Here is a 25,807-nt window from a genome sequence, read left to right on the forward strand (position 1 = left end):
CCTTACACGCTTACACGACGTCACATGGCCACTTTCGATTGCGATCGAGCCCAATCCGGATCGAAATCCTTGACCGCGATTGGCTCCCTCCCACAGCTTGCGTAAATGGGCCAGTCGCGACCGAGAAATTCAATGCCGATCGAGCTCGATCACGATTGAAAGTGCGCCGTGTGGCAACTGTGCAATAGGTGCGCGTTCTCACGTTCTGGTCGCATACGGCAGCTTCGAAGCAGGCTGCGTTTCGGGCTGTTTGACTGACATTCGGTACCGACCACGCCTCCGCACGACACTTTGGCCTTTCATCACGGGAGTCGCGCCGCACGAAAAGCGTTACAACGCGCTCTGAACAGCTTTGCTGTAATAGCTGACGCGCATGTGTCCCACGCTCACGCAGGTGCAACATCCTTCCGAGATTCACGAGTCGGGGAACTTCAGTGACGGCCGAGAAGCAGAACCATGATAGAGCACATTGCGAGTCCGGAGGACCTCTCGTTGACGGACCTGGTGCGGCACAGACTGCCCGACCGCTTCATGACCATCGGCTTCTACGTGCGCGCCTTCGCCATGTACTTCATCCCGGTCTGCCTGACGCCGCTGCTGTGGCAACGCTCGGCCGACAGCCACTGCGCTTTCATCGTCCTCTACGTAGTCTTGCTCTGGCTATTCCAGGTACACGCCCATAGCATCGCATCTGCCGAATCGAAGGTTACGGCACACGCACCGGTTTCATAGTAACCCAAATGCTGGAACTGCGAGAAACGACTCACTGTACAGCAGTGTAAATGGCCGTCGGGGGACCATACATTAACAAGCATTTCTCCCGGTCTCGCGATAGTTAGACAGAAACGCAAGTGACGTGGCGTTACCTCATTAGATGCATGAAAGATACCCTGCAAACTGATATTGTCGGTATGCGGATACCCTGCAAACTACAAACTTTAATGGGTTAAACACTTGTGCTTGTTGGTGCATCTCTGAGGCACGAAAAACAGTGCTGTCGTGTCGTGTATGCCTGACTCCCTGTTTACGTGTGCGCGCTAATTTTTACGCATCTATGGAATTTCGTGCCGATGACTTGACCAGCAGGTTACGAGTGTGTACTTTTATTTATTTCGTTCATGATCCTCACCACTGATCATCACTCCTGCTTAGACCCACTAAGCTATCCTTGTAATTAAAGTTCATTTTCTTTCTCTCTTGCGTGAGAGCGTTGTCACTATAGCCAGCGTTTGAGTATCAGTCAGTCATGATAGCGATCGCCATGTTAACGCTGCATCCGACTCTGCAATGACTAAGTGTGGAAAGCAGTTACGTGCCTGAAATTTTGTGAATACGAGTCCAAAGCCATAGGGATCACATGCTTTTCACGCAGGAAGGTATCCTTCGCGGTCGTAAATGTACACCCGCGAGCAAAAGTCCGGAGACCAATGGCGGCACTACATTTTGTTCCGCATAAAATTGTGAATTACGCATGCGATGGAAAATATTTTATTTGCTTTCCTGTGTGAATTGCTGGGATTTCAATCGTTCGCGTACAACAGCGCTGTCTCAACGACATGTAACAAAAGTAATCGTAGCCAATCTTCATCGCCCGCCGTTTTCCTTAATATGTTCGCTATAGCATGTTCACCATGACGATTGGTCAGCGCCTGGTGCGAGAAGTCTGCAATCTAGCTGCAGTAGCAAGTCAGATAGTCGGGTTGTGCTAGCATAAGAGGTACTACTGAGGGCGCTGCAAATCGATGTGCAGGTAGCTTATTCACGGACAGTAAGGCAAGAAAAACTTCTATACAAGCCGAACTTCGGAAAGTTGTCCGGCCCAAGAGCATCATAAGCTTGCTTCTTCTAATTATTTTTTTTCTTTTCTTTTGCCACAGTCCATCCCACCAGCCATCGTGTCGTTCCTCCCGATAATTCTGGCCCCAGCGTTTCTCAATTACTCAACTTCCGAGCTTCTGGAGTATTACACCTCCGAAACGATGCTGCTGTATGTCGGGTACGCACCGCTTGTCTTCTGTGAATTGGATCACATTTACTTCGTTCAGCACCCTCAGCCACGTTCCTATCATATACGCTGCTTCAGTCTATATGACTGCGCTCTTGTAGCCTCTTCTCCGAGGAAGTTTTGTAATGCTGATATTGAAAGTACTGGCGTCTACAAGGGCTCAACACGCAAGTTATGTTCTCTTGCCGCTTTGTGTTTTGCCCCACAAGATCACACATGTGTAATTGAAAAAGTTGGCAGACGTGATTAGAGTAATTGCTGTCCAAAAACATGTTGCAGAATATGATTTACGCAACTTACTAAAACCAACTCCTTAATTTTGTTTTCTTAGTAAATAAGAATATTCAGCTTTACATAATTCAGCAAGAAATACGTGGCGTTGCTATCGATACGTTATGTTCAAGTTGGTCCCCTTTTACAGTAAGTTGAGTTGTGTCAACAAGAAAATAATTGTTTGAGCGCCTTTCACAAGACCTGTAATAACAAAGTTAAATATAACCAGAGTATAATAAAAGTTTCATCTGCAAGTTTCTGTGTATCACGTACGCAATGTTTATGGGCTCGTATGGGGTTCTTCCTGCTTTCTTTTTTTTTTTTTCCTAACTGAAATTATTGCAAAGCTGAGAGGTCTCAGTCTACAGGGGGAAAGGCGATGAACTATATTCCCAGTTCCGCCATTTATTCAAAGGGCGTTTTGTAAGCAAGTTTACACACACACACACACAGGCAATTAACACCGGCCCCTCTCCTTTCAGGTACGCCCTCATCGTGCACGGAGTCGAAGCGACGAACCTGCACAAACGAGTCATCCTGACGTCGCTGCTGGTGTTCGGCGGCAAGTCGGGCTTCATCATCGGCGGCTTCGTCATCACCACCATACTGGTTTCGATGTGGACCAATGCCGTGCGCACCGCGGCCATCGTGCTGCCCATCGCCATGGAGGCGTTGCAGCACATCCAGGACAACCGGCTATTCCACCTGCTCGAGCTGCGCACGCGCTACGTCCGCCGCACTGCGGGCATCGGCACGCCCATCATGGAGGCCCGCTACCTCATCGAAGGCGGCGTCGTCATGCCGGACGTGATACGCATCCTGAGCGAGTTCTTCACCGTCAAGAAGGGCCTGCTCATCGGCATATCGTACTCCGCCGTGCTGGGAAGCATGGGCTCCGTGGTCGGCTGCGGCGGCAACCTGTTCGTCAAGGCCTTCCTGGAGCAGATGTACAACTACCGCCGCATCACCATCTACCAGTGGGTTCAGTGCCACCTGCCCCTGACGGTGCTCTGCTCGTTCCTGCTGTGGTTCGTGCTGTCCGTGTGCTACGCGAGCGACGTGGTGTCCAGTGACCACATCTCCAAGCGGGCCTTCGAGGACATCATCTACCGGCACTTTGCCGAGCTGGGAGCAGTCAGCTTCACCGAGATGGCTACCATCATCACCTTCCTTTGCATGGCCGCGGCCATCGTCGGCTCGCACCACTACGCCGAAGCGCTGAATATCGAGGCTGCGGAGTCCACCTTTAACGAGACGGCGTGCATCTTCTTCTTGGCTTTTGTCCTGCACGCGGTGCCCAGTCTCTACTACTATGGGCGCGGCCGGTCGCGACGTCGCTTCCACGGCGAGACGGCGCAACACGCCGTCATGAAGATCTCGTGGGCCTTCGTCATCACCATGGGCGCCGGTGTGTGCGTGGCCAAGCTCACCGCGCACTACAACCTGCAGCAGTCCTTCGACTGGCTGCTGCCGCACCACGCGATCACGTCGGCCTTCCACCTGCAGCTGCTGGTCGCGTTCGTCGCCCTGCTGCTGGCCGAGATCAACAACTCGCTGAACAACATCGTGATCTTCGCACCGCTCATCTGCCACATTTCAGACGCGCTCAAGGTGCACCCGCTGTACCTGCTCATGCCGTTCACCTTCAGCTGCTACTTCGGCTTCATGGCATCCACTGCGACGCCCGTGAGCGAGTACGTCACCGACTACGGAGACCTTCTCGAGAACGAGTTCGTCCTGCCAGGCATCGCCATGAAGATCGGCTGCGCGCTGATCGTGCTGCTGGCGTACAATACGTGGTGCTGGGACTACCTCTATCTCAAGGAGGCCATCGGGCCGCTTACCAAGCGGAACCAGACGGCGCCGGAGGTCTAGGTCCGACGCGCGTGTGCTCTCAACACATGGGCTCGTCTTTGTTTCCACCTTCCTCCGTGTTTTCGCGATAACGGTCGTTTTTTCATATTATTTCTATGTTTGGGACTGATTATCCACTGTAAATAGCATACGCTGCGTTTATTTTCTTTCTTTCTCGGTGTTCATGTGAGTTGTCACGTGTGTCTGCTGCTGCGAGTTTCACGCGCCTGCTCCCTGTGTGTTTCTTTCGCGCGCGAAGCTCCTGCATCCAGAGGAGTACTGCCTGCAGCAGTTTTTGTATATATTTAGGACCCGCGTGACGTTCAGCTCACCCTTCGTTGCTCAGTGGCGCGACTTCGGCACAGCGCTCCTGTATATACGAGGAATGTGCTATCAGTGCACTGACAAGAACAAAGGCGTAAGGACTCACCCTGTCTGTGGTCTGTTCCCTTTCGTATTCGTCTTTAATGACCTTACAACACTGCACTGATGGTGTATGCACGGCGAGAAGAGGTCACCGATTGTGCCTGCAGCACCTCAGCAAGTTGCTACACCAGACACACCTGGCAGCAGTGCAGGCTACCGTTACACGTTCTCAAAGACCTCACCGTTGGCGATATACGGAAGGTCAACTTGTACATATTACAATTAGCGCGCTATATATGGAACAACATGGCATCGAATGAACAGGACACGTACAAGTCGCGCAAATCTAGGAACCAATATGCTGTTATATGCGTTTTGAAAAGAACCGACTGTGCCCGCTGGCGGTTTGTGTACATTAAATTCAGACGGAGCATATATCGATGACCTGTGAGCATACGATGGGGGCATGCATAGCTAGCTTGTTGCCGGAGCAGCCTTCATGACACGAGTCGTGTGTAGGTAAAAACAATTTCGAACTGTGTTGCGGCGCGATACATCTGTTTTTCGAGCGAGAAATACGGATATGTGTTTGAGCAGAAGCATGTGTTCTTTAAAAGTATAGCTCCATGTTTTGCATTTCCATACACAAAATGGAAATGCAAAATGCAGTGTTACTTATTTTCCCTTCCGAGAATGAGCTTTAATTGTTAGACGAAGGTTGAACAGTGTGCACTCTATAATATTACTATCGCGATATTGCCGCTTGGCTGAAAGGTGTGCCCCCCCACCGCTGAGGCGATAGATATCGCCACCGTTTCGTTGCAACAAAATCGACACATTGCTAGACGACGCGTTCTGAGGTTCTGCTGGAACAAAGCGGGTATGTTAGTAAACGGGGTATTAAAACGTGAAACTACTGCAAAGTAGTACCTCTGTGCCATAATTAAGTAGAAACACTGAAGCGCATATACGTCTCTCACTGTGCATTCGCCTGAATTTGAGTTTGCATTTCGGCACAGCGTGTAAACGACGCCGCGCATAAACGTGAAAATTCCGTCACAGAAAAGTTGCAACCTTTGTGGTGGATAAACATACACATTCCATGAGATTACGGTTTGCATAGGATGAAAATGATAAGATTGTACGCTTCGCCGTTAGTTGTAAAGCATTTATTTGACCGATTGCAAAATGTGCGGTGGATTTTTTTTTTTTTTTTTACATCGCACAGTCTTCGCATTTTTGTCTCTTTTGACACTTAATCAGGTGTCCGCTCACCGAGAGGATGACGAAAAGGTGGTGGTCCTTGTTCCTCAATGACGTACAAAAGCTATTACTACAAAATATACTACAAAATTATACTACAAATTTATTATCGTCACAGATTATCTGTATGCAGCGCGCTTAATGCATCTACAGATTCGACAGCATTGAACACGTTTTATACATTAGCTCCGCCCCGCTTAAGTTTAGTTCATTTAGTATGGGTCCCAGGCCACCGAGACATTAATATCAATGAAATAGCCGATTCTTTAGCACGAGTTTCTTTAACAGGTGCGGTGATATCTGTGCTGCCGGCAACTGCGCACATGACTGCAGCCAGATATAGGCAATCTTCTTTAACTGAAGACAACAAAGCCCTGTCATTAGCAAAACCTACAGATTTTATGTACCTAAGTTATTCTTGGAACCAACAATGGTGTCCTAACCGGCAATTCGAAGTATCATTTACAAGGTTGCATTGCCGTAATCCAACACTTAATTTTTACTTGCACAGATGTGGTCTGGCGGTATCCCCTTTATGCTGCCTCTGCAATGAGCCAAAATCCAAGAATCATTTTTCTTATTGTCGTGTCGGCGGCTTTCTCCTCATTGAAAACGATGTCTAGAAGTTCCGCTTCGAAATCTAGGACTGCCTTTAAGCAGTACTGTTATACTCTCCCTTGGAGCAGCGGTATTAGGATAGAGCCACAGGAACGTTTGCCTAGCCATTTGTGGTTTTCTGTGACACAAAAAGACTACCTTATTAATATTTCGCAGTTTCCATAATTGATTTACTTCTACTTCAATTTAGAACATTCAAAAAATAAGAACACAAATTCACAGTTAAAATCTTATTAATATTAACATTCAAAATTTAACTTGTTCACGTTTCAGTATATCCTTTACTTTATGTATTTCAGTAATAAGTTTTTGTTGCTACTCCTATCAGGGCAAGGCTGACTATCATATTAATCACTACTTTCTCTCATTCATTAGCAGTTTATTTCTCATCTTGTATTATTGATTTATTTTGCTTTTTCTGTGTGGCTTATTTATTTGTTAACTAGTTTATTTTATTTTTTAGTCATATTACCACCCGATTCATGGACTGTCCCCCATAGTGGGTTTGTGCCATTAATTGAGAGGCATCATCATCATCATCATCATCATCATCATCATCATCATCATCTTCTTCTTCTTCTTCTTCTTCTTCTTCTTCTTCTTCTTCTTCTTCTTCTTCATCATCATCACCACCACCACCACCACCACCACCACCACCACCACCACCACCACCACCACCACCACCCCCCCCCTGGCGCAGATACTCCTTTCGATGATATGTTGCTAATAATGAACAATAACTACCCCATCTTATTCTAGACGATCTATTACAATATCATCTGTAGAGCCTTGAAACAAGCATCGTAATGGCGACAGATGCTTCGCAATGTGAAGAAAGTCAGGTGTAGGTTTATTTTGCCCAATTCATGACAGGACGTTTTCTCTTCGGGTGCCAGATATCATACCCATCTTTCTAGCCGAATTCACGGCAGTTGTGCTGTCTGTATGCAAATTAAGTTCATCAACGACGCAGCCGGGGTAGTCACCGATTCCTTATCTTTGTGATCATCCCTTGCCGCTTCTCGTGACTCTTGTGTAATTAGGACGCGTTTCACTAATTGGTACCCGGATACTTGAGAAGTTTGCCTTTAAATTAGGTACCTGGCCATAAAGGACTACTTATAAATGAAATTGCAGATTGTCTCCAAGGTACCTATAAGCAGCCCAATTCTTCCCTATTGTCCTTTGTCTGCTTATGTCACTGCTGCTAGATTTCATAGGAGCGTCATTATGCAGGCATTGTCAGGCGCCGCAATCACTAACTCTACATGTGGATTACTGACATCCTTTATACTCCTGGCACAAATTTTTGCCGAACACGAAAAGTCAAGGTGTCCATCCCGAGGCTGCGCTGCCGTATGCCTACGTTAAAATGCTTTTCAACACAGGTCTGGTCTGGTCCCCACATGTTCGTCCTATTTCTGTTCCGAAGCGGAGACAATAGATAATTTATTATTCTCTTGTAGACATTTTTCTGCAATAAGAAAAGGATTAGTGCAAATTCGGCTTAGCAATTAATATTTGCTCAGATTAATGCGTGCCTGTAATTCTGTCTTTCTGAGCCTCTATTTTTTGTTTCAGCCACACAAATGTTTGCTGACAGATATCTTGCCAAAATGTGCCGTTGGATCATTAACTGAAAATGTTATATTGGGACCTTCTCCTGATCCTCGTCACCAGCCTGATAGTCTGAAAGCTCTCAACAAATTTTTGTATGAGAGCGGACTGGACAAGAGACTGAAGAGTCTTGGAGCGTGCAAGATTTTCACCACCATCTTCGACCTCATAATCAACGTCTTCTCTATTCTTTCGTTCTACACCCTTTCCCCCTTCCCCCAACGCCGAGTAGCAGGTCAGAGCATTGATTCAGGCCGACCTCTCCGCTTTTCTGTCATAATAAATACCGCTCTCTGGCAGTCCAAAATTATCTTATTGAATCTAATCGATTACCATGTTAGGCTGATTGTTCTCCACTCCCAACCATAGCATTTATTTATTTATTTTCTATTTTTTTTTCTTTTTAATTTACGGTGTTGTTCTCATTGTGTTTTTTATATGAAAGAAGCTCGCAAGTACCTGCAAAGTGCCTCGAGCGGCCAGTCGCGCGGCAATTTTTGCGTGTATTCGCGGACTTCTTTCACGCTCGGAAAAGCACTTTTACGTGGCACGCATTGAGCAACAGAAAGCTTTATCGGGAGTTTTTCATGTTGCTCTACAATTTCTTCATTGACACTTTTCGTCTCATTATAATATTTGAGAAGCTGATTATTTAATTAAGACTAATTATGTAATTAGGCGAAAAAAAAATACATAGTCTGAGCATCTTCAAGAGACGGCAACAACATTTCCCTTTGTTCTGTCCAGCTACGTGGCATTCGCATATTTTTTAAGGTTAGGAGCCTAAAGTCACGTGGGACACCCTGTATATGCCAACGAGTTGTAAACCAGCAGTATATATGAACCGTGCGATTCGACTTCCAAAAAGCGACGCTGGTGGCTAGATAGATTTCTGTGTACAGGAAGGCTGATTAATGTCCGCCAGGCAGGCTTTTTAGGATGAAGCCATACTTAACTATACGATTTTTTTTTTCATTTCATCAATGTCAATTTTTGTACTCAGGAGCAGAGCACCAAGTCCACTGACCCACACAGCCGTGTGATGATGTTCATGTCATCTCAATTTATCCATTATTTTTTTTTTTTTCGGGATCGCTCACGTAGCATATGCCCCTTCAATAATAATCTACTGCAATATATGTTGTGTGGTCGTGATGACTGGTGGCCTTCGACATCACTTTGCCATTTTCACAGTGTAAATGTGCTCAATGCGACTTTAAGCTCCCTCCCCCCTCCTTTTCTTTTTCTTTTCGCCCTCCTTTTTTTTCCGGTTTCGTTGTCTTTTTACAATAAACTAGCTCAGACAGCGTCACTAGGCCAAATGTTCTAGGAAGCTTTCCTGCGATGCTCAATGCACTCGGTGTGCGTTCACACCAGTACTGCACGTTTTGAATCAACCCTGCGTAATTAGATAAAACACGGTAGATGATTGTTGAATCCTGTGCACAGTTTACACACGTCTTGTCCCTATTTACATGGGGCGTCGACGCACGTTGTTCTAATGATTGCGACAGTTATAGCAGTTGCTCAAAGCTAGCATGTACACTGATAGTACGTGACCTCTATATACGTAAAAGCGGCTGCAGCAATAGCTATGCAATAAAGCAGCTGACACTGCGAGCGCGTTTCACCCGAGAGGGGGTATCATAATAATACAGAAAAAGCGTAAGAAAAAGTCATTAGTGGAAAACAGAAACGTATAGGCAAGAATCTGGGGCAAAATGTAATATCTGTAAACATATGGAAATTAAGAGAGGACGAACAAATAGTTCGTAGTAGCCCACTTTCTCATACAATGGTGTAAAAAAACTCAGTGCCCTTCCACTCTGTGAAGTAGGATGACGAGCGAAGCTGTGTATGGGGGCCTCTTAATGGCTACCTGTACTTCCGCCGCGGGTCGGCCCGGCATTGCACTATCTTCGGGATCGGCTCACGCATGGGGAGTGTTTAACGCCTGCTTCGCCTCCACCGCGGCTCGGCCCAGCATTGCACTATCTTCGGATCTTTTTTTCTACACGCGGACACGATAGTGGGGAAAGTAGACCTTAACAGCTTCGCTATAAAATGTTCACTTTGTTAGGAACAACACGATCCTAACGTGTCGTGTATACGTGAAAACTTATAATAAAACGAGAAGCTTAAGAGAGAATTACAAAACGCATCAGAAACTGTTGATTGTGATATCGGTGCTTCCTTCCCCTACTTTTTGTTTGTCACGCTCAACTAAAGTAATTGTATAGCTTATATTGGGTGTATCAGTTAACGTTAGCCAAGCTGTTCAACGAAACAAAAAGATTTAAAAACATGGCGCAAGATACGAATTTATGGCCTATTGCATTGCTGTTGTGAGAGCTCTGGCAACTGAACACTGTTGGTTTCTATCTAGCATAATATGTTCTTTATATATATATCATTGAACAGCGTAATTGGCTAATGTAAGCTGGAACACACGGTATATCATATACATGGTCGTTCGTACAAGCACTCATGGTGTCTATCAATTAATTTTAGTTGCAAATTAATTATTGTGAATAATCATACAGGTGTTCGCCCTCGTCGATCGCTTTCTTTTTTTAGTGGGTCAGTCGATCTTGTCAAATGTCCACATACGCTGTTTTTCACCGTGAAACTACACTGCGGTTCTAGCTAAACGTTTGTTAAAGTCTTTAATTCAATCTAGCCACTTCTAGCGGAAAGAATCAGTGTTTGCAAGTCCTTCTCCCCCATCCCCCAGCTTTCTCTGTCCGATCTCGAGTGAGTCCCGCATCACTGCAAGTTGAAGCGCGGTAGAAGCAAGTCGAATATGCCATTAAAATGGAGGCCCTATACGTAAAAATTGAGGGGCTTTACCTATACGTCCTGGGGCCCCGAATAAACTGCGCTGTCGCCACTGTGCATGATGTATGTAGAGCGCCTTTCTTTTATAACTATTTTATCGTGAAACGTCATAATGAGCTATTTCTGCTGTTGACTGAGAGTTCGCAAAATTCGCGTATTGGACGCAGAACTCGGGTGATTCTTATGCGCAGGCGGCGCTACCAGCGTGCCCCTTTAATAATGGCGTAGGTGCGTGAGTTTCTGACCGTTGGTGGAGCACTCTCGTACTTAAGAGTCGTCAATTACTAACTTGTGTTAGTGATTGTTTGGCGTGTTCACTTCGCTGTTCGACTCGTTGTATACAGAACGCTATCAGGTGAGTTCGATTTTACCGACGGTATCACACATCGCCTCTCAACTGACACTGCTGACCAGGCGCGTCTGGTCAGTTGCTGTAAACCAAGGGAGTCGTCCACGTAAATCAGCAGAATGTAATATTATTGACTTTTGCTACGTTCATTTTCGAAAGTACAGTTGCCTTAGTGTCTCTTTTTGACCTCATTCTGCCAACATGTGCGTCCTTGGTGGCTGATGTCACCCTGTGTAGCGCGACAGGTGTTGGCTACTATAACGTTAGGTCGCGCCGTCCGTTAGAGTGTCTCATTCGTAAGTTTCAGGCGCATATGACCGTTTTCTTTTCGATTTTTTTTCTGCATGATCTTATCGTCGTAGTACGTTCGAGTCAGCTGCCGGCAGGCTCTGTTATCGCGCCCAGAGCACAACTCGCGCAATTAAATTGGCTTCTGGTAGGTCTTGTTTCCGTTCGTTTAACTTATCACTGTCCGTCAGCCTTCCGCATAGATAAAGATAGAGTCAGCAGTTTGGTACGCAGTGAATAGTGTGTGCGATGGCCTGCTTATGAACGCTCGCCAACGAGCAATCAAGGTGTTCTCGTCACTAAAGTTCTCTGGCCGTTTTTTCCTCGTCGCAGCTCCGACCCTATGTGTGCCTATGGCCACAAAACCGCTCCGCCCTGCGCCGCCACCACCAGTGCCGAAAGCTAGGTAAGGTAGTCTGGTTAGCAAACGGCGTTATTTGCCTCTGGAAAATACTTCTCATTCATCCATGCTATATCGCCTGGACCCTTTCTTTATAAGGCCGTAATACATTAGCTTACGCTGATTTTCATTCTGGATTCATTTCAGTGCACAAGCTCAAGCGCCGCCACTAGCTCAAAGAGATAGCAACAATAACAAGGTAAGCCATTTTCTGAAAAATTTTCCGTTAAGGTCCCTTTCCTTGGTCGTGAAATAATAAATAAATAAAAAGAGGCTCAAGGAATTTGGTGAACTGCATCATTTTTCAAAGCAAGTTTTTATTTACAGTTGTACTTGTCTGGGATACATTAAACTATTCTAGCTGGTTGCCATGAATTCATGACGTACTGGTTCCGAACTTCTGTATTGGAAAGCGGCACTTGAGTGAGACAAAGCACGACTGATGTCATGTGTGCTTGTCAAATGAAAGCATCTCAGTGTGTCGCCAACTCTTGCTCAGAAACCATTCTGTACTCGGTGTTTCTAAATACGCTGAATGCTTCCAAGACATTGCATCCATCAGGGGACGTATTCTTGGACAGTCACTTTTGGCAATTCCATCCCCTTGACATGACAGCGCTCAACCAGCCAATCAGCTCATCTGGATTTGCTTAACTAATGAATAATTGTGCACTGAAAGTGACATCGCCAAAAGTGACCGTCCGAGGCTACGTCCACTGCGTCCGCTGGTGCACAAACCATAGTGGTCACCTCTGCAGTACTGTCTTACAGGCTGCACTTAAAATGCAACAAGGTGTGCCTTTGAAGTCATAAGACGTAAAAGCATGTTAATATAGAGTCCTTCTTTTGTGACTCCTGTTAAATTTTTTTTTTTTTTCAACAAACCCACAAATGTCACTTTCGGGTAACAATTCATGTGCGAAGCTAATTTTTAATGTTCTAACACTGCGTACAAGTACCTTTATGTGCAATTAAGTGCATTTCTTCTGGCAATAAGAAGTGAATGAACATGTTGACATCATGATCACTGTCGTTACATCCTGTAAGTGGCAGAGCTACAGATGCCAACAGTCATCGAAATGCGAATGCAATTGGTAGCACGAGGTAGGTGACCGAGACTTCCGGAGTCCTCCACTACGGCGTGCCTCATAATCAGAAAGTGGTTTTGGCACGTAAAACCCCATAATTTAATTTAAATTTTTTTTTTTTTAGCACGAGGTACTTCTTTTCTACTTTGTTTGGCTGCAAGTTAACTTCAAAGCAAGATAAATTTGCCATCTCATTAAAAAGCTGTTTTTGTTTTTTTCACTGACTGGCATGATTATTTCATTTGTGTATAGTAAAGATCTTATTCCTTGTTCACCTCTGTGGGAGCTGCAGTGCTGTGTGTAGATTGGTCTATTGAAAAAGTGTTGTTGGGGATGTCATATATACAGGCATGTAATTTTTGTTGCTAACATATCATACTTTTATGATACGTTTCACAAGTTTAGTAGACCTTTAAGATACCGCTGTTTATCATAGTTCTATGATTTAAAGGTACTGTCGCAAGGACACTTTTTATTGGGCTTTACTCAGTGCAAGTAGAACTCAGTTCAGATGTACCACTTTGTATCGTTTTCCAGCACACTTGACTTTGGTGCTATCTGTCGTGGTAACTCAGTTGCTATGGTGTCGTGCTGCTGAGCACGAGTTTGTGAGTTTGATGTTGGCCATAGCGGCCTCATGCATTCCGATGGAAGCATAATGTAAAAGTGCTAGTATACGGCAAAAAGCCCCAGGTGGCCGAATTTATTAATAGAGTTCCCTACAATTGCGTGCCTTATAATCAGATTGTGCTTTTGGCAAGTAAAATCTTGAAACAAGTTTTCTGACTTCGTTGCTGGTATACTTGCCCATGCTTTATGCTTTGACCACACTCTGTGTTGATTGGCCTTAGTGGGGATCAGAAATGCTGATCTTATGCGTGTAAATATGGCGGTCCCTGCTTTCTTACTTTTGCCCCTTGATTAACCTATTTTTTCACTTAAACCCTGTTGCCCTGTTGTCACCTGGCAGAAAGTACTACCTGCATATGCACAGCTTAAGAGGAAATAAACACTGACTATTTGAACATTCTAGAATGAGCGGAAAAATGGCGTTGCACCAAGCCGGCCCACAGTTATTCGGCCAAAGGTCGTCCATACACCCAAGAAGAAGCCACCTCCACGACCTCGTGAGTGCCCCACTGTTACCCTCTTACCTTGCCATTTGTTGCATAAGCCATTCGTTAAAGTTACTTTTTCGGCCTTGTCTTCCTGTTATCTTTTCATTAGTTTTCTTTTTTACTCTCATTAACCAGTTCATGCAGTTAGTCTTTTCACAATTACCCACTATAGAAACCTCTCACATCTTTGGAGATAAAACTGGTATATAGCCTGCAGGAGTGGCTCATCAATGAGAGCTATATGTCATGAAATAAGTGCAACGAATGGCACATGCATGAACCGTGAACTGAACGTCTTATATGTGATACTTAAACATGTGCATGTACACATAAATAGACAACATAATTTAATAAACAAGCGCATGTATCAATTTGTGTATGGAAGAGGATGGGCTCGCTGTCGTCGCGAGCTCGCTGTCACATCTTCGTTTAATGCCAGTCTTCTTCAGTCAAACTAACAGTGTGAAGAACCACGCAATTTTTTTTCCATCCCATTATGTATAGTGTTTTGTAGCACAGAAAACATGCACAATCCGTAGCCAAAGCTCCACAGAGAATCCAACAGGGAACCAAATGGAGATGCTGTGGCTCAGTATGGCACTTTACAATTAAAACTTCCGATGTTCTTGTAGAACTAAAAGCAAAATTTGGTCAGAAAAATGTGCAAACATTGACCGTAATATGAGCTTTGAAAGCATTGGTGAAGTAACGCAGTACACAAGAACGACACCACATGTAGAGGCTGCTAGCAGTGTATGGCTGACCATAGTATTTTTGGTTGTCTATTTGAGTTGCACCATACATATTCACATACCAGATCTTGTTTGGCAAGAATGTAACCCAAGAAACCCAGTGTATGATTCATTATGTTGTGTGGCCTATTGTATGTTGTGATTTACAATATGATTCAGCATAAGATACTGGATTCGGGTTGCCTTGATCATATGTTTGGTTATTTCACATTTCGTTAGAGTCCTGTTGCTAAGCCTCAGTGCTGTTTTTTATCTTCTTTATTCAGATGCTTGATGTACAGTATGTAATATTTTTCTTTTTCAGCACCACCTAAGGTTGGTGGCTTCCATTCACAAAGGAACTCTGCGCACAATGAATCTCACATTGGTGTAAGTACAGCATGCACACTGTTGTAACCAGGTAGGCATGAATGTGCCTAGTTTTGAAAACAATTGTACACATTATCAGCTTTGAGTCATTGCACAAACGATTCGTACGGGGTTCAATGTACTAGCATTAGCCTTTGTATCTTCTTTTTCTTCAATCACAGTTCAGTATTCCACTCTCCATGCACTACTTCATCCTGTCCTTGTCTCATTTCTCACAGACGATTACAGATCATGGGAACTGAGAAAAAACTTTGATTTTTCTTAAGACCGGTGCATGCAGTTTGCAATTGATCAGCACATTGCAGGGATCACATATCTACTTGCAGGGGCTCTTTTAGCTTCAGGCACACTGCTTGAGCTGCGAGAGCAGCCAATCTTCTTCCTTGGTTTGATTTCTGTGTACAAGACACTTCTGCGGTAGGCTGCACAGTTGCCTTACATGTTTTCAGAGAAGTAAACATTTTCTTACCTTACTTCCTGTCCATGTTTGTTTCCCCATTTTGAGAATTGAGAAAGCTGTTTGGCATTTGATTCAGTATCAAGAGCCCATGTTTTTGTAACATATTTGAATCTATTAGAAAATCTTGTTAATCAAACATACTTAGTTGACCACAATTCAGCTTAAGCTAACAGTTCACCGTCTAAACACTGGCATCCTTATCTCTCGCAGAGCAACACTGCAGCAGCAGAGATTGATGCATTTTTCGGTTCGTCAGCGAAGAAAGACTCCTCTTGGACTACGGTGCCCAATGGGACGTCTTCGAGCCTGTTCTCCCGGCGGACTGGATTTGTACGTGGCCAGCTGAACCTCTTTGGCTCAACAGGAAAAGGACAGCAAAAGGGTGCGCAAGCAAAGAAAGGGCCTGCACCGAAGCAGCCTGCGGCAGGTGCAGCCAGAAGCTCATTTCGCAAAGGTGCAGCACCTGCACCCCCCGTGCCACCCCATCGTGTGGCTCTCTCTGGTGCTGCAGGCAAAGACAATGGGGCGCTGCTGATCAGCTTTGATTCTCCGCCAGCATCACCGACCTGTTCGGTAAACAGTGGCTCGTCTGGTGCCAGCAGCGCAGCGTCAGGTGGTGGCCCAGCTGTTAGCAATGGAGGTTCTGTGTCGCTACTTGACTTGGATGTGCCCCCATTGCAGGTACGTCTCACAAGGGAATGTTTGCTCGGGCCTGTTTACTAGAGAGCAAACTGTTGACTGTAGTGCTCGAGGACACCGTTTCTTTCTGAGAATACTGGATCACTATCTGGTGCAGCAAATGGCAGTTCCTTAGTAGCTGTTATTTTAAAACCATGGAACAAGGAAAGCTTGTGAGAAGCCTCGACCAGCCCGGCTGTGTTGGAGAGAGTGTTGCAAAAGTTGTATGCTGTTTTTCACAAAGGAGCACTGGGACTGGCAGACCAAACATCCTTGTTTCTATAGGAACTGCGTCTGTGTAGCTCTTGCTGCTCGTGGCCTCCAAGAAAGGAAATGGAAGTTTTAGATCTGGGCCTTTCTCGAGGCACATATCATTCTTGAGAGAAACTGTGTTTGGAGTGTGATGTGTGAGCTTGAAGTTGCGTTTTGGATCTATGAGCTGTGTCAACCAGCAACACAGATTCGTGCGTAATCTTCGTCGTGTTGTTCCCTGCACAGCATCGGGATATAAAACCTTGCCATATGGTAAGGCACACTAAAGATAAAGATACCAAGATAAGCTGTGTATTACAAAATTATGCTTTTAAAATACTGAAAAAAAGCTGCTGTCACTGCGAGAACAGGCTTAGTAAGCTACAAAAGACTCAAAAACTGCACATGGGTAGCGATGCTGCCTTGAAGTTCCTGCACCATGTTGCCGTGACATTTTCAGCTTCTATGGCATTTTCTCATGCCTCAGGTTTCAGTGCGAAAGGAAATGAAGTTTCGGCCTTCATTTTCTCTTCTAGCAATCAATCTCTTGCATGGAAACTATTGAAAATAGAGATGTGAAACAATAATTCATCTGTCTAAACTGACTTGTGTTTCTCTTTAGTGCACCTTTGATGCACTTGTGAATAAATGGCACAAAGAGTAATCAACAGATACTCGAGATCTGTGGGATTCTTGCTTTGTTGAAGGATGTGCCATGGTCTGGAGCACGTGGCCTGCCCCACTCGCAAACGACTTTCTGGGGAATGTCCCACCACGAGGGGGGTGCTGGTGATGCAGCGCAGGATGATGCCTGGAACTTTCCCCGGAACACATCCCTGCCCAGCTTGTCCCAGGAGGCAAGCCTGCCTGCTCCGTGCGACCCTTGGAGCTTTCCTGAAGCCAACAAGGCCACCCAGGATGACAGGTTAGCAGCTTACCGCCACTGCGCCCCTACTGAGTGACCTTTGGTGATGCAGTAAGTTCCCTTGAGATGGACTCTAATGGTTGATTCTAGAAATAAGCTGGGCAGTTTGTGGGCGTTTGCTTTTAGTTTCTCATAAAACCAGTTCACTCTAAGTTGATGTTTTGGTAAGGCAAATCACATTTAGGTCCCCTCAAATTCACCCGCCGTGGTAGCTTAGTGGTTATGGCGTTGGGGCTGAGCTTGAGGTCACAGGTTCGATTCCGGCTGTGATGTCTCTATTTTGATGGGGGCAAAATGCAAAAACGCTTTGGTACAGTAAGACCTCGTTAATCTGGATTTCACGGGACCAAAAAAGATATGTCCTAATTAACCGAATGTCGAATTATCAAGGGTATCAAAGAAACAATAAATAAATGCTTACCACGTCAACATGCTTTTATTTGCTTTATTTACGGAATGAATGAGCCAATCCTGTCTCTATTTTGTACGAAAATGGTGCGGAAGCTTCCATTCTTGTCATCTCGTGGCTGATTAGCCCTCGCAGCAACAAAGGCCACGTGACTTCCTTCACAGTGCAGCCGTGGCACGGCTCTTCATCTGAGGCAGACTACTTTACTACCACTCATACATCCCGATTTTTTCACCAGTGAGCTGGTCGCCGTTCATCATGATGTATCCAATGCTCTTCATCCTCAAAAGTTTGCCAAAACAAAAGCTGCAACCACTGCGGACGAAACCGCGGCCGCTATTGATGCGATCATGGATGGCGACTATGCAGTCATGAAGGTACAGTGCTCACTGAATGAAACGCGTCAATTTAGGGCTAAGTAGTGCGCATACTTTCGTTTCAACCGGCTGCAGTTCGTGTCACATCGATGTAATTTTGGCGCGAACGCGTACACCGGAGTCGTCGTCACGTTTGGTGACCAAATTCCTAGCGACATGACATGGTGCTCTCGCGTACTTTGCACATATGTAGGGCTCTACTAAATGCTCCGTGTCCTATTTCATTCCGTGAGCACTGTACATGGCCAGCGCAGTGTTATGCGTGGCGGTAAACCCAAGGTTTTAGAGGCACAACTAGGCACAAAGCTTTTGTGGTGTTGCTGTCATTCACATATGATTTCCACTGACGCCTATGGCGATGCGGACTTTGCCACTTCGTTTTGGTGGATGCTAATGCCATTTTCGCTCTTTTGTGTTGCACATTTGCAGCACTCCAGGGCTCGCTGAGCACCAACAATTGTCCGAATCAACCTATCTGCGGCCAAATACGTCCGAATTAACGAGAGCTTCAATGCAAAAAATAATGCATACGCCTGCCGGGACCAAAGGACAAGTCCGAATGATTTAATTTGCCAAATTAACAAGTGTCAAATTAACAAAGTTTTACTGTTCTTAGATTTAGATGTATGTTAAAGATGTGTTCAAAATTAATGTGCAGTCCCCTGCTATGCTGTGCTTCATTGCCAGATCATGGTTTTAATATGTAAAATGCCAGAATTCAATATGTTTTTTCTTGTATTTGTTTTGACAAAACTCTTACTGTGTTACGTATTTTATTCTGTGGGGTCCGTCTAACGCATTGCCTCGGTGCAAAAACAGGTGTTGCTCATAATGTTGACGTAAATTCTGCCCAACATACTATAAGCGTTTTAGTTTCTTGACTATAATGCAGCATGAAAATAATGTTCATGGGAAAAATACACCAGCACACACAATTCCTTTTCTTTCTTGAAGTGGAAGCTGGAACGTTTTTTTTTTTTTTTTCAGGTGAACAAGCAGCGAGTTGTTTTAGTTATTAACCCCCTGAATACAAAAATCGCCATTTAACAAGCCTTGCATCACCGCAAGTCACATTAATTTAGCAAAAACGAGTAGCAGTAGCTGCAGGGGATGCCATGGAGTGGATAGTGGCCTCAGACTGTCGAAAACTGTCTGGACACTAACCATGGTATTGCCGAGGCATGGGATTTGAATGCGCTGTGCTGTGTCCTGTGCAATCTAGAATGTCACACATTCTGTTGTTAAAATTGTATTTCTGTTTCTTCTGGAGCTTGTCACTGCTCTGTCCACGCTAGAATCAGCGAACTGGGAACATGGCTGTAGCAATAAAACTTGGTGCTGGGCTAGTTGGTGCTACCATCACTATCAGTTTTAAAGAATGGCTGTAGCAGTTGGCCAATTTTCGGTGCAGTGAGGCACAGTGCAAGAAAGAGTAAAGCATGTAGCCATGGGGCTCCCTTTATGACCAGTTTCTTTCACTCGTATCCATTTGATGCGCGAGAGCCATCAGCTTTGGTGGTAATAGTTGTCATGAAAGTGTTTTGTACAAACAAATGCTTTTTTTCTAGGGGTTTAACTTCTCTATTTAATTTTTTTTTTCACAGTGGTAAATAATGTACTCAGATTATTGTCATGGAAGTGGAAATTACACCTTTGTTACCACTGGTAGTTGTATTTTCGCACAGCAGAACGCTGTACAAAAAGCAAGCATCATGAGCTTGTGGTGCCAGCAGCAGTATCCAATTTCTAAAGAATATTTATGCTTATTAAGCAGTATTTTATTTTACCAGAAACTTGGTCTAAAAAGCTAGAAAATGTTGGGCTACTGACTGTGTCTAAGCTGGTTTGTATGCTTTACCGCATAACACTATCATACTGCGGCGAAGTGGACTTTAGGAAACAGGCCGCTGCAGTGTAACACAAATCAGACTCTTGCCGATTTTTATTGCTAACAAATCAAGTTCACATAAGGTTTCTACTTTGTTTAGGAGCTTTAACGTAATTTCTAGGTTACCTTTCTACTTTGGAGACATAGAAAGTAGGCCTGCATTTGATTCGGTGGTGTGTTAGAATCGGGCAAATACTGACGAATGAATCGACAATGTGTTTTGGTGTTTTTTTCTGCTTCTTATTTAATTTGACCCGCCAGATGATTCAGTCAATTTCGTCAGTCCTGTCAGAGTCGAATTAATGGGAATCGACTGTACTAGATTGACAAGTGGGCAAAAAACCTGCAAGGGGCATTGAGAAATAACTGAATTGGTTTTTTTTGCCTGTCAAACCTGGCTCTAACTTTCGTGTGACTTTTCTTTTAGATCGCAAATGTAACCCCCTCAACAAACAAAATACGACTATTTAATGGCATTATTGTCCATGCCTCCAGCATTACTGTAAAAAGCTTACATCAGTAGCGAAGCCAAGTCATAAGATGAGCAGTGGATGAAGCACCATTTTTCATATGTTCTGTTGAAAACGTCTTTAATGCCACCATGGATGTCATGGCTTGCAGTAGCTTTGCACAAAGGTTGTGCGGCAACTGTAAAACATCTCTGATGAGCTGTAACACTTTTGCAGGCTGCTGCAACAGAAGTTGTATGTGATGGCATTGAATAAGCTGTCGATGCTGGGATTGAACCCGTGACCTCGAGCTGACTAGTGCAATGCCACATCTACTGGCTACCGTGGCTGGTAGGGAGTGATTATGCTGATGAAAGCAAAATAACAGCAGAATGGGCGTAACAACATTTTTAATAAAGATTGCACATGGTTCTTAAGATTATTTCCTTTCTGCAGCTCTCCGACGGAGGAGTGGTCTCCACCTCCACCAATGCACCCACCACCGGCACCACCTTTGGAAGAGGATAGCGCTCAGCAGGTGAAAAAATGCAGACATCAATTCATTGCAATGTTCATTGCAAGCATGTGAAAGGCTGGACAGTACAAAGATGGCGTGGTGGTGTTGTGGAGCCATCCCTGCCAAGACAGAGTAGGGCATTACAGTTGCTGGCCAATTTTTTTTGGTCATGTAAATTTTTAAGATCCACTCAGTTACAGTAGAAACTTGTTGATACATTCCCATTACGTATGTTTTCCCGGTGCCAACGTTTGCAATTGAGAACTGACCAAATAGAGTTGTGCTCATTTTTTACTGATTCATACGTTTCTGGAAAACACAATTTTTCGGCACCAACATTCAGTATGTTGCCAAACTGCAATAGTATGATACATTTTCCGGCCATTAGATCCCATGTAAACAAGAAAATGTGCGAGGTGCGCGCCATCGAAAACAGTATATAGCTGCCCACCGTGGCAGCTTCACCGCAATACTTGCCCGCCCGTGTCCCGTGAGAACGCCTGCGCGTACCAAGTTTCTCATTTCAGTGCCAGCAAATCTCCGGAGTCGTTGCACGCAGCATGCACAGCTATCACCGCCAGTCCTATTGCGATAAGCATCTTCATTCATCTCTTCCACAGAGCTTCGTGGCGCATGCTTTTAGTAGGTGATAATCCAAACGCGCTGCCGTTCCCTGCTGTAGGCAGCGCGATGTGGCCATCGCATTTCACTTCAGCAGCATCCGGCATCACCCGGATTTCGTTTTGGTTTCCCGCTGCCACTTTAAAACACCATGCAATAGGAAAACAAGATGCGTCTCGGGCCACCCAAGCACCACCAGTTTGGCGCGCTTCGGCGCCTTTTGCCGCAACGATCCACACAATGCTTTGCATTATGTAGATGTCAACAAGAGTGGAGTCTGTCAAATTTTTTAGTTGCTTTGGATCATACGTTTTCCCACTTAGTATGTTTTTTCTCATGTTTTTTTTAAAAATGTGAACGAAATTCTTCTGTATTTGGGCTTTTCTGCAGCACTGCCAGATTCTCTGTAGAACAAAAGTGTAACGGTAATTGAAATTTTGGGCGCCATGCTCTTGCTTGGCTTTTGGGCATGATCCACGCTCGATGTCACAAAAACGGCAGCCACAATCAAATTTAGTGCTATTCAGATTGTAGCTATTCTGCCTTCGATTTACTTGGTGGGGTAGTTCTTCGGCTTTCCAACTGCCGTATGGCCACTGCGAATAGGCCCGCATTGACCTGGCACCAAATGGTTACTTTCGTTGCAGAAACCCGATAAAGCAGAGCTGGTTAGACCTGGCAATGTGGCCGCTGGCGGCAAGCGGTTGCAGGAAGTTCGCCACTAACTGTTCGTGCAAAGTGGCTCATTGGTGGTGGAGTTTGCCATCACACAAACATTCTAGTCTGATGGCAATAGAGGCACTTTTCGGGTTCATGGGTCTCCAACCAAAGACAGACGAACACATCTAGCAAGTTCATGCATTTGTAACCTTGCATCTAGGTGAAAGGACAGCTTCAACTGTTGACATTGCGCACAGCTTTGGCACTTTCATGCGCAGTGCACACACAATTCCAAATGACAGCTGTAGTGGTGCATACCTCTCTGCTGAATTTTATTTGGGCGCTAGCGCTGCTTTTGCATTGCACACTTGCTTTGTTCAGTGCTCGCCATGCTCTGTGGCTTGTCTAAATTAAGCAGTGCACAGCCGAATTCCTGCAAATTAATCAGAATTTGATGCAAGTGAATAATGCATATGTTTGCTGGAACTGGATGGCAAGTTTAGATTATATGATTTTTGAAGTTAACAAGAGTCGAATTCGCAGTAGTTTATCGTAGATACTGCAACTAAGGTGTGCCTTAGACAGCAGCGAAAGTGGAGAAGCCCCTTAGCTGTTCAGTCAGGGGTGCCATCAAATTGTATAAATAATGGTCCGCAATATTGGGTGGCATGACAGGTAAATCTTATTCTCCGTTTCACACATGACAGGCAGTGCGAGGAAGGCTGTCACTGTTCGCCTTTGCAAACAAAAAGTAGTGTTCATGTATAAAAAAAAAAGTGTTATGTATGCTTATGTAATTTGACGTAACATTAAGTTTCGTACTTTTAATGTTGCAACATATGACTTAATTATATTACATGGAGGGCATTGCAAATCTGAACCTTTCAGCACCAAACGAGTGGTGTGACTCATTCCTGCGACCAGCGACCACAACGCACTGCTTTTTCTTAGAACCAAAACATAGTATGTTGTGTACAGGAAGCACGAAATAGCAAAGATAGTGCATGATTCAATGTACTTAATGTTGTAGTTGTGGTATAGGAAGTAGTTATTCTGGAGAAAGTTTTGCAGATAAAAAAGAACCGCACAACGAAACCTGTGGAGTGAGTTTTTTTTATCTGCGTGGCCTCCACAGCGTTGCCTGCTTGCATGAAACGGAGTGTGGTGGCCATTCCATGTCAGTGTGATAATGACCAGAACAATGCGAGCTAGAACGGGATGTCAGGGGAGCATTTCTCTGCCACTAACTTGTATAGTCGAACCTATTGATAAAAATATTCAGGTGCCACGAAAATTCCATTGTTATAACCAATAATTGTTATAACCGGGTTGCATGAAAAAACAAAATAGGGGGATGGCAGAGCTGTTGTGAGAAAACTATAATGGCGGGGAGGCCAGTGCCCCTCCCCACCACCTTCCTCCATCTGGCTGCTGATGGTGTTCACTTGTTTAACTGCTTCCTGGGCGCTCTGATCGCGTGTAACAAGCCGCGGCTGTCGACATTAAAGAATGACACTGCTATAACAACTGCAAAAAGGCGTTACGGGTGGCAAGCGATATGCGAGTACTGCCGAGGCATCGTATTGGTGGCACCAAAAGGGGACTTTTAAAGCTTGAAAGAGTGCTGCCGTGGCAGCCTGTCAGCTTGAGCAATCCAGAAGAAATGCTGAGGCGAGATCGCCACAAGCATTTCGACAAGCTTTTCACTGGTTTGCAAGTCCCTAGGTCCCTCAGCCTTGCATGCTTTACGCGAAGCTTGCCGACATCCTTCTCCAAAGCATCCAGGTGCCCCACGTAGTGCAGCGGAAGGTTCCTCGCGAAAACGAAGCCCCTGAGCGACTGAATCATCTGCCGGACCTCCTGTGAGGACAACGTTGAGGCAGCCTGCCCTACTGTGTCATCGCTGCCGTCGTCGCTGTCGCTATCTGATGCAAGCACGTTTGTGACGATCGCCTCATTAGGCAGCCTGCTCTGCCGCGTCATTGCTGCCATCGCTATCTGATGCAAGCACGGTCGCGACGACCACCTCATCGGTTAGAAGCACTTAGTTTCCAAACCTACAGCCGTGCACTTTCTTTTCACCGACAACGTCGTACATTGCCGATGATCAGCGGGCGGATCAGCCATGTTCCGTTTTGGCGGCGAGAAACTGCGTGGCCAGCAATGATTTCGTCACAAATAACGAAGACCAATGCGAGCGATTAAGCTGTTTGCAGAAAGCAGAATTAGGAGCCAGCGAGCAACATGCAAGCAACCTGCGAGCCGCGCAGTTGGCGTGGTCCATTCGTGTTTCAGAGGGTGGGGCGGCGTAGAGCTGTAGGCACAGCCGAGCTGTGTGTGCAGCCCATTCGTGTTCAGAGGGGGAGAAGGGCGACAGTAGGGAGGAGTGTGAAGATGGCTAGAAAATCAGTGCACAGTTGTTGGAGCAGTGGCCCATCATGCAGCAGCTCGAATTTCTCTCTCTTTTTTTACTTTTCAAGGATTTCACATTTCCCTACCTTTCGGCTCGGACACCCAGCAGCCAAACTTCATCTTTCTAACCGATAATGCAGCATCAAACATTGTAGTAAGCGGGTTATTATCACCATGGAAGACATGCAAAGGTTGACGGTGCAGCAGCTTCTCATAGTTGTAACTGATATATTGTTAAAACTGGTATCGTTATAAGTGGGTTCGACTGTACAACATTGCATATGAAAACTTTTTGTTGAAAAGTGCCATATTTACTCGTGTTAGGCCTGCCCTTGTCTGAGCACCTCAGGCTGGAGTGAAAACTATTGGGGAAAAGAGAGGGCTTCACTGAGCATCACACACAAGGCAACATGCTGGCTAATTTCCACTAGCTACTACTGGATGGTGTTAGTCATACTGACGACAGTGGCGTTATCACCGCCATGGTATCCCGTATTGAAGTGCCAGAGATGTGATGGAGTAACTGAGGTTGGACCAGGCCACAACTTTTGTTGCTGACTCTGATGAAGCGGCACTGGTTAGGCTTAGCCAGTGCGTAAGACGGGTGGCAGACCGTTGCAGGAAGTTTGCCTTTAAAATGTCGTAGAGCATATCAGTGATCAGGTGTAAGATCACGGGCTGGACTGACGGCCATGTGCGTGAGGCAGTGTTTGCATTGTGGTCCATCAGTCGGCAACTACAGCGGATGCCTACCAAGTTCATGTGTACATTTGCTAGACAAAATAGCTTATGGGGGTACACAGCTTTTGCATTGCGAAAAATAGCCAAAATATTAATTTCTTTTTTTAAAATCACATTTTCAGTTTCTATAACTCTTTTTCTATCTTATTCCGAAATATCATCACTGTAAACCACATAGAAGTGCTATAAAAAATTCTGTTTTATCAGCTAAGGTGGCAAA

At 45.2% G+C, this 25,807-nt stretch overlaps 2 protein-coding genes across 2 annotated transcripts in view; both read left to right on the forward strand.

Moving 5' to 3' along the window:
- Positions 1-261: 261 nt before the first annotated feature.
- Positions 262-4,303, forward strand: LOC126536678 (Na(+)/dicarboxylate cotransporter 3-like). Its single transcript, XM_050183705.2, has 3 exons — positions 262-669; positions 1,878-1,996; positions 2,761-4,303. Exons 1-3 carry the CDS (start codon positions 457-459, stop codon positions 4,151-4,153), a joined length of 1,725 nt encoding a protein of 574 aa, XP_050039662.1. The 5' UTR covers positions 262-456; the 3' UTR covers positions 4,154-4,303.
- Positions 4,304-11,045: 6,742 nt separating this feature from the next.
- Positions 11,046-25,807, forward strand: part of LOC126537173 (uncharacterized) — a 36,992-nt gene continuing 22,230 nt past the window's right edge. The window contains exons 1-8 of the mRNA XM_055073774.2: positions 11,046-11,189; positions 11,805-11,877; positions 12,019-12,070; positions 13,993-14,086; positions 15,134-15,198; positions 15,869-16,339; positions 17,296-17,513; positions 21,093-21,174. Coding sequence (XP_054929749.1) covers positions 11,825-11,877; positions 12,019-12,070; positions 13,993-14,086; positions 15,134-15,198; positions 15,869-16,339; positions 17,296-17,513; positions 21,093-21,174 — 1,035 coding nt within the window. The 5' untranslated portion in view covers positions 11,046-11,189; positions 11,805-11,824. The remainder of the gene's footprint in view (positions 11,190-11,804; positions 11,878-12,018; positions 12,071-13,992; positions 14,087-15,133; positions 15,199-15,868; positions 16,340-17,295; positions 17,514-21,092; positions 21,175-25,807) is intronic.

The sequence above is a fragment of the Dermacentor andersoni genome, chromosome 4 (assembly GCF_023375885.2).
Source record: "Dermacentor andersoni chromosome 4, qqDerAnde1_hic_scaffold, whole genome shotgun sequence".
Classification (NCBI taxonomy): Eukaryota; Metazoa; Arthropoda; class Arachnida; order Ixodida; family Ixodidae; genus Dermacentor; species Dermacentor andersoni.

What these genes read in the sequence shown, in the direction of transcription:
- LOC126536678 (XM_050183705.2), top strand. Translation starts at nt 457, where the DNA reads ATGATAGAGCACATTGCGAGTCCGGAGGACCTCTCGTTGACGGACCTG. An exon ending in TCTTGCTCTGGCTATTCCAG is followed by an intron (nt 670 to 1,877) that starts GTACACGCCCAT and finishes CTTTTGCCACAG; the next exon opens with TCCATCCCACCAGCCATCGT. An exon ending in ACGATGCTGCTGTATGTCGG is followed by an intron (nt 1,997 to 2,760) that starts GTACGCACCGCT and finishes CTCTCCTTTCAG; the next exon opens with GTACGCCCTCATCGTGCACG.